We start from the raw sequence: 9217 nt of genomic DNA, 5'->3' as shown, positions 1-9217 counted from the left end.
TCCAGGGCCCTGACTGCACACTCTAGAACTGGTCTCATGTAGGTGTATATTACTGTGGGTGCCGCATTATCTAGGTTTCCGTAGGCTGTCCTGAGGTTCGCCAGGTCTGCATGTACCGCTGATGTTATTCCATGCATGTGTGTGCCATTGTAGGTATTGATTCTGGGATGTACCTGGGCTGTACCTGTAGTGGGTTCTGCGAGTTCTTCTACTCCCCAAAGCCCGGCTTAGCACCAGGACAATAAACAGCTGCTGGTCACCTGTTTTCCCCGCCACATTTGTACACCTGCTCATGTTATATTTTATTAACCATTCACTGAATAACATTTACAATTTGTCTACATTTTTGTGGATGATTTAGTTCTGACAAAATTCCTTTTAAACAGCAAATATTGATATGTAGAACTCCACTCCCAGGCCAGGTTGGAGGGGTGGGGGGTGCCAGGGTGGAGGATGTCAGGGTGGAGGGTGCCAGGGTGGAGGGTGCCAGGGTGGAGGGTGCCAGGGTGGAGGGTGTCAGGGTGGAGGGTGCCAGGGTGGAGGGTGCCAGGGTGGAGGGTGCCAGGGTGGAGGGTGCCAGGGTGGAGGGTGCCAGGGTGGAGGGTGCCAGGGTGGAGGGTGTCAGGGTGGAGGGTGTCAGGGTGGGGGGTGTCAGGGTGGAGGGTGCCAGGGTGGAGGGTGGCAGGGTCGAGGGTGCCAGGGTGGAGGGTGGCAGGGTGGAGGGTGCCAGGGTGGAGGGTGTCAGGGTGGAGGGTGTCAGGTTGGAGGGTGTCAGGGTGGGGGGGGGGTGCCAGAGTGGAGGGTGTCAGGGTGGAGGGTGCCAGGGTGGAGGGTGGCAGGGTGGAGGGTGCCAGGGTGGAGGGTGGCAGGGTGGAGGGTGCCAGGGTGGAGGGTGTCAGGGTGGAGGGTGTCAGGTTGGAGGGTGTCAGGGTGGGGGGGTGCCAGAGTGGAGGGTGTCAGGGTGGAGGGTGCCAGGGTGGAGGGTGCCAGGGTGGAGGGTGTCAGGGTGGGGGGGGGTGCCAGAGTGGAGGGTGTCAGGGTGGAGGGGGCCAGGGTGGAGGGTGGCAGGGTGGAGGGTGGCAGGGTGGAGGGTGCCAGGGTGGAGGGTGTCAGGGTGGAGGATGCCAGTGTAGAGGGTGCCAGTGTGGAGGGTGTTGCTGCTTTCCAATATTGTTCCTATATACAATATATGTTAGAGAGTGAGCAAGAGAGCCTTCTACTCTGATATCCAGACTGCTGTGATATCTGGACTGATATCCAGATACCCAGGTAAAGCTGATGTTAGATAACGTCTTCGTATTCAACCCCAACATGTAATCATATCAACACGCTTCCTTTATTTATTCCTCACCTCCTTCCTTCCTTCCTCCCCTACCTCCTTTCTCCTTACCTCAACCTCCCATACCTCTCCCTGCTTCTCCCTCCCATACCTCCCCCCTGCCCCTACCTCCCATACCTCTCCCTGCCTCTCCCTCCCATACCTCCCCCCTGCCCCTACCTCCCATACCTCTCCCTGCTTCTCCCTCCCATACCTCTCCCTGCCCCTACCTCCCATACCTCTCCCTACCTCTACCTCTCATACCTCTCCCTGCCTCTACCTCCCATACCTCTCCCTACCTCTACCTCTCATACCTCTCCCTGCCTCTACCTCCCATACCTCTCCCTGCCCCTACCTCCCATACCTCTCCCTGCTTCTACCTCCCATACCTCTCCCTGCCTCTACCTCCCATACCTCCCCCCTGCCCCTACCTCCCATACCTCTCCCTGCCTCTCCCTCCCATACCTCTCCCTGCCTCTACCTCCCATACCTCTCCCTACCTCTACCTCCCATACCTCTCCCTGCCTCCCATTCTATATGTCGCATTTGACACACAAACAAATACCCCCAAGTTAAGCGCCGCCGCCAGAGGAGTTATCCTCCTCTATCCAATTGTATCCAGTTCATCCTCTTCTCCACCGTCTTGTGTGTGCCTTTGTCTCTCTTCCACTTTTCTTCGCCTTTCCGTTTTCCTCTCGTTGTCTTGCCCCTTCCCTCTCCCTCTGGCGGCTGGAGGCGTGACGGTGTTAAGTATGCAGACGCAAGGGCTCACTCTGTTGACTTCCTTGAGTGCAGGACCACCTTCACTCCTGCGTTATGTTCTTGACTGTCTGCTGGTCTGTCTGTCTGTGCCGTCTACGGCTTCTGTCTCTGGTTAGCAGGCTTAAGAGCTTTCTCTGGCTGTTGCTCTTTTTAAAGCTTAGTGGGCTAGTTGTGTCTGGAGTACAGGCTGGGAGTCGATTTACAGACAGGTCTGCTGGATGCTGGTGGGTGAATAGGGGTGGTTAGTTGAGTTGTGAATAGTTGATTCTCCCTGTCCGGGACTCGAACCCCGGCTATACTCTCAGGAGGTGTGTGTGTGTACTCACCTAGTTGTGTTTGCGGGGGTTGAGCTCTGGCTCTTTGGTCCCGCCTCTCAACCGTCAATGAACTGGTGTACAGATTCCTGAGCCTATTGGGCTCTATCATATCTACATTTGAAACTGTGTATGGAGTCAGCCTCCACTACATCACTTCCTAATGCATTCCATTTGTCCACCACTCTGACACTAAAAAAGTTCTTTCTAATATCTTGGTGGCTCATTTGGGCACTCAGTTTCCACCTGTGTCCCCTTGTGCGTGTGCCCCTTGTGTTAAATAGACTGTCTTTATCTACCCTATCAATTCCCTATCAATTACACACACACAATTTGTGTGTGTGTGTGTGTGTGTGTGTGTGTGTGTGTGTGTGTGTGTGTGTGTGTGTGTGTGTGTGTGTGTGTGTGTGTGTGTGTGTGTGTGTACTCACCTATATGTACTCACCTATATGTGCTTGCAGGATCGAGCATTGACTCTTGGATCCCGCCTTTCTAGCTATCGGTTGTTTACAGCAATGACTCCTGTCCCGTTTCCCTATCATACCTAGTTTTAAAAGTATGAATAGTATTTGCTTCCACAACCTGTTCCCCAAGTGCATTCCATTTTCCCACTACTCTCACGCTAAAAGAAAACTTCCTAACAACTCTGTGACTCATCTGAGTTTCCAGTTTCCACCCATGTCCCCTCGTTCTGTTATTATTACGTGTGAACATTTCATCTATTTCCACTTTGTCAATTCCCCTGAGTATTTTATATGTCCCTATCATATCTCCTCTCTCCCTTCTTTTCTCTAGTGTCGTAAGGTTCAGTTCCTTCAGCCGCTCTTCATATCCCATCCCTCGTAACTCTGGGACAAGCCTCGTCGCGAACCTCTGAACCTTCTCCAGTTTCTTTATGTGTTTCTTCAGGTGGGGGCTCCATGATGGCGCGGCATACTCTAAGACGGGTCTCACGTAGGCAGTGTAAAGCGCCCTAAAAGCTTCCTCATTTAGGTTTCTGAATGAAGTTCTAATTTTCGCCAGTGTAGAGTACGCTGCCGTCGTTATCCTATTTATATGTGCCTCAGGAGTTAGATTAGGTGTCACATCCACTCCCAGGTCTCTTTCTCGAATCGTTACAGGTAGGCTGTTCCCCTTCATTGTGTACTGTCCCTTTGGTCTCCTGTCACCTGATCCCATTTCCATAACTTTACATGCATGTGTGTGTGTGTGTGTGTGTGTGTGTGTGTGTGTGTGTGTGTGTGTGTGTGTGTGTGTGTGTGTGTGTGTGTGTGCGCGTGTGTGTGTGTGTGTGTGTGTGTGTGTGTGTGTGTGTGTGTGTGTGTGTGTGTGTGTGTGTGTGTGTGTGTGTGTGTGTGTGTACTCACCGAGATCACTCACTGTCACGCGTTCCATGCTCCCTCCAATACTGTCCAGCCTCCCTCAGCCCATCTCCGTATCCCACCTGCTCTCCCACCCATCCCAGAGCCCCAGCTCCCCTCCCACCCATCCCTGTACCCTGGGATGGGTACTGGGAGGGGAGCGGAATTTGTGGAGGAAATTAAGTAACGTGTGTTCTTGTGTTCTGTTTAGGTGAACAGTTGTATTAGGTGAAAGGAAACGTGCCGAACCACTTCTGCACCGCCTGGGATCCGATCCCGGGATTCTCGATTGTGCAGACTGTATCGAACAAGCACCTCACTGTACTACCGCCGCTGCTCCTCCGTACACTGTAGCTTTGTGGGATTTTGTGGTAACTTTGTGGGATTTTGTGGTAACTTTTGTGGGATTTTGTGGTAACTTTGGGGGATTTTGTCGTAACTTTGTGGGATTTTGTGGTAACTTTGTGGGATTTTGTGGTAACTTTGTGGGATTTTGTGGTAACTTTATTATTTTGTGGTAACTATTTTGTGGTAACTTTGGGGGATTTTGGGGTAGTTTTGTGGGATTTTTTGGTAGCTTTGTTCGATTTTGTGGTAACTTTGTGGGATTTTGTCGTAGCTTTGGGGGATTTTGTGGTAACTTTGGGGATTTTGTGGTAAATTTGTGGGATTTTGTGGTAACTTTTGTGGGATTTTGTGGTAACTTTGTGGGATTTTGTGGTAACTTTGTGGGATTTTGTGGTAAATTTGTGGGATTTTGTGGTAACTTTGTGGGATTTTGTGGTAACTTTGTGGGATTTTGGGGTAACTTTGTGGGATTTTGTGGTAACTTTGTGGGATTTTGTGGTAACTTTGGGGGATTTTGTGGTAACTTTGGGGGATTTTGTCGTAACTTTGTGGGATTTTGTCGTAACTTTGTGGGATTTTGTCGTAACTTTGTGGGATTTTGTGGTAACTTTATGGGATTTTGTGGAAACTTTGGGGGATTTTGTGGTAACTTTGGGGGATTTTGTGGTAACTTTGTGGGATTTTGTGGTAACTTTGTGGGATTTTGTGGTAACTTTGTGGGATTTTGTGGTAACTTTGTGGGATTTTGTGGTAACTTTGTGGGATTTTGTGGTAACTTTGTGGGATTTTGTGGTAACTTTGTGGGATTTTGTGGTAACTTTGGGGGATTTTGTGGTAACTTTGGGGGATTTTGTGGTAACTTTGTGGGATTTTGTCGTAACTTGTGGGATTTTGTGGTAACTTTTGTGGGATTTTGTGGTAACTTTGGGGAATTTGTGGAAACTTTTCTCTTATACAGTCTTTTTCAGAATACATAACCTGACATTCGAAGTTCTGTTTTGGTTATTTTAAGCCCCCGTGTGTTATTTAAAACATTAACCAATAATATACTAAACATTATTAAACTTGTGTTATATTAAACATGATTAAACTTGTGTTATATTAAACATTGTATTAAACAAGCTTTATTATCATCTTCATAACATGTTAAGCAATTATAATATATAATGTTTCGCTGCAAGTCAGTTAACTATATAGTCTTAAACTATTTCTATGATTTCTATATTTCTCGATCCGGATGATTTTTTTTTTAGGAATTAAATCCTGCTATGTACATGAAACTCTTATGTTTATACCCTCCAAGAAACCAATCACCACCCAGCTATGACCACTAACTAGTCGATTAGTCTAGTCGACAGCCACCACCCTACCAATCAGCCAGTCTAGCCCGGGGAACTCCATTCCTGGCACTCCCAATACCAGCACTTGGGAACAGCCCGCCAAACACACACCGAAACTACGACGTTGGTACAACGTTCGAACACTTTTTAACACCTAACCAATTATAACAACCAATATAGCAAGTTGTAACAACGTTCTAATACGTCATAAACACGTTAAGCCAAGATGTAACAACTTTATTACAAGTGGTAATAAGCGGAAACTAGAGACAGTTTCGGTTTGTGTTTCCAGGGAGTAGAGCAGTATAGCAGTGAACTACGAGCAGCTCTGCTACAATATAGCAGTGTGGCAGGTATCCGGCGGTGTCGTAGCGCCTGGCTCTCTCCGACAACGGCTCCCCCCTTACCCCTCCGTAACCGGCTTGAGCCATATTGGTTGTAAATGTCGGATGCGGTTCTCAGCTTGTCGCTTATTCGGCCGTAAAGTAGGTAGAGGCCCGTGTCTTCCTGTCGTCTTGCCCCCGCCGGCAATACCCGCTCCATTGTATATCACGGCTCTTATAGCAGACTGTATTGGATTTTGTTGTCAATGCATTTTACGAAAGGGGACAGCACAGAGAGGGAGAGAGAGAGAGAGAGAGAGAGAGAGAGAGAGAGAGAGAGAGAGAGAGAGAGAGAGAGAGAGAGAGAGTGTGTGTGTGTGTATTCACCTTGTTGTATTCACCAAGATGTGCTTGCGGGGGTTAAGCTCTGGCTCTTTCGACCCGCCTCTCAACTGTCAATCATTTTTTTTTCTCCCACTCACCCAGGTCCGTATAACAGCTTGGTACCTCCCAGGTACCTATTTACTGCTAGGTGAACAGGGGGGCATCTGGGTGAAAGAAACTCTGCCCATTTGTTTCCGTCATCGCCGGGGATCGATCCCCAGATCCTAGGATTACGAAGCCTGAGCGGTGTCTACTCAGCCCCCAGGTTCTATAGGTGTGTGTGTGTGTGTGTTATGCTTTGTTTCACTTTTTGTCGTTGGGGGGGGGGGGGGGGGGGGGCAAAGAAAGAAACTATCAGGAGAAAGCGCCAAACCATTACGACTATATAGCCTGGGAAGGGATCGGGATTTGGGATGAGACGGGGGGGGGGGGGGAAAGAAGGAATGGTGCCCAATCACTTAGACGGTCGGGGATTGAACGCCGACCTGCATGAAGCAACAGCCGGCTGTTGGTCCACAGCCGGACAAACCGGGCTGTGGTGGGTATATGGGCCTGCGGGCCGCTCCAAGCAACAGCCTGGTGGACCAAACTCTCACAAGTCAAGTCTGGCCCAGGCCGGGCTTGGGGAGTAGAAGAACTCCCAGAATCCCGTCAACCATGGGACAGCGGGGACACTAAAGCCCCGAAATCATCTCAAGATAACCTCAAGATAACCAGGTAAGCGAGACCGTCGCTCAACCGTTCACCCTTAAGTGGTAGGCCAGGGTCAAAAGATCACGACCAAAAGAAAAGTCTTGATGGTTCTTAGTGTACGTACACTGCCGATGGCTTGTAATTGTTTAACATTTTGTTTCGTGTTTCCCCCATCAGTAAACTCTTGGGTGTAGATCAGTAATGTTGTTGGTTGATGGGTGACGACGATGACCGAGGGCCTGGATGCGCCCATGATCAATAATGTTGCCTTTGTTTACGTCGCTCCATTATTTCCATGTTGACCAGACTACACACTAGAAGGTGAAGGGACGACGACGCTTCGGTCCGTCCTGGACCATTCTCAAGTCGACAATCGACTTGAAAATGGTCCAGGACGGTCCGAAACGTCGTCGTCCCTTCACCTTCTAGTGTGTGGTTTGGTCAACATACTTGAGCCACGTTATTGTGACTCATCGCCTGCATTTTTTCCATGGCTGCTGCCACCAGGAAATCCCTCTGAGCTGTCTCATTATTGGAACACATGTTTCGTAGACCATTTATCTCGCTGAGCTTAATAGGTCTTGCAAAATATGATCATCTAGCCTTTTATTTCATGCTAAGTTTAACCGCAAAAGTAGTACTAGAATTACCAAAATCAACTCACAAACCCTTATAACTCCGTACATATAGAAGGAATATAGCACTTTCCTTCACTTTCAATAATGGTGCTGAATATAACGTGGTAATTTAAAACTGTAAATATGTGTGCAGAGAGCCAGATTTCGGCTCCAAAATATGGCTCATGAGTCAGATTTGCGATATTTACGATATTTTGAAAACTGCTTCGAGGTTTGGGTAAAATGAGATTCATCGCCGTTTTCAGTAATTGGCATATTTTCGGTATAAAAAGTCGTAATTTCAAACTGGAAATATGAGCAGAGAGCCAAAATTTAGCTCCAACATATGGCTCATAAGTCGGATTTGGGATATTTGGGATAATTTTGAAAACTGCACGGGGGTTTGGGTAAAATGTGACACATCGCCGTTTTCAGTAATTGGCATATTTTCGATATAAAAAATCGTAATTTGAAAATGAAAATAGGTGCAGAGAGTCAGAATTCGGCTAAAAAATCACGCTCAGGAGTCAAATTTACGACATTTCAGATATTTTGAAAACTGCAGGGGGGTTTGGGCATAATATGACCCATAGCCATTTTCAGTAATTAGCATATTTTCGGTATAAAAGATCGTAATTTGAAAATGAAAATAGGTGCAGAGAGTCAGAATACGGCCTAAAAATCACACTCAGGAGTCAAATTTCCGACATTTCAGACATTTTGAAAACTGCCGGGGGGTTTGGGCAAAATATGACCCATCGCTGTTTTCAGTAATTAGCATATTTTCGGTATAAAAGATCGTAATTTGAAAATGAAAATAGGTGCAGAGAGTCAGAATTCGGTCTATAAATCACACTCAGGAGTCAAATTTCCGAAATTTCAGACATTTTGAAAACTGCCGGGGGGTTTGGGCAAAATATGACCCATCGCTGTTTTCAGTAATTACCATATTTTCGGTATAAAAGATCGTAATTTGAAACTGAAAATAGGTGCAGAGAGTCAGAATTCGGCTCGAAAATCACGCTCAGGAGTCAAATTTATTATATTTCAGATATTTTGAAAACTGCAGGGGGTTTGGGCAAAATATGACCCATCGCCGTTTTCAGTGATTGGCATATTTTCGGTATAAAAAATCGTAATTTGAAAATGAAAATAGGTGCAGAGAGTCAGAATTCGGCCTAAAAATCACACTCACGAGTCAAATTTCCGACATTTCAGATATTTTGAAAACTGCAGGGGGTTTGGGCAAAATACAACCCATCGCCGTTTTCAGTAATTAGCATATTTTCGGTATAAAAAGTCGTAATTTGAAAATGAAAATAGGTGCAGAGAGTTAGAATTCGGCTCGAAAATCACGCTCAGGAGTCAAATTTTTGATATTTCAGATATTTTGAAAACTGCAGGGGGGTTTGGGCAAAATATGACCCATCGCCGTTTTCAGTAATTAGCATATTTTTGGTATAAAAGATCGTAATTTGAAAATGAAAATAGGTGCAGAGAGTCAGAATTCGGTCTATAAATCACACTCAGGAGTCAAATTTCCGACATTTCAGATATTTTGAAAACTGCAGGGGGGTTTGGGCAAAATATGACCCATCGCCGTTTTCAGTAATTAGCATATTTTCGGTATAAAAGATCGTATTTTGAAAATGAAAATAGGTGCAGAGAGTCAGAATTCGGTCTATAAATCACACTCAGGAGTCAAATTTCCGACATTTCAGACATTTTGAAAATTGCCGGGGGGTTTGGGCAAAATA

The 9217-nt window shown here is 46.8% G+C and overlaps 1 protein-coding gene across 1 annotated transcript; it reads right to left on the bottom strand.

Annotated features, from left to right (window-relative positions):
- Positions 1–4071: 4071 nt before the first annotated feature.
- On the bottom strand, positions 4072–7386 carry LOC138359532 (sporozoite surface protein 2-like). Its single transcript, XM_069318870.1, has 3 exons — positions 7294–7386; positions 5851–6011; positions 4072–5062 (listed from the first exon to the last, which is right to left on the bottom strand). Exons 1-3 carry the CDS (start codon positions 7384–7386, stop codon positions 4072–4074), a joined length of 1245 nt encoding a protein of 414 aa, XP_069174971.1.
- Positions 7387–9217: the final 1831 nt, after the last annotated feature.

The sequence above is a fragment of the Procambarus clarkii genome, chromosome 91 (genome assembly GCF_040958095.1).
Source record: "Procambarus clarkii isolate CNS0578487 chromosome 91, FALCON_Pclarkii_2.0, whole genome shotgun sequence".
NCBI lineage: Eukaryota > Metazoa > Arthropoda > Malacostraca > Decapoda > Cambaridae > Procambarus > Procambarus clarkii.
The sequence above is the reverse complement of the archived record's forward strand: the minus strand, read 5'-3'. Positions and strand labels throughout refer to the sequence as shown.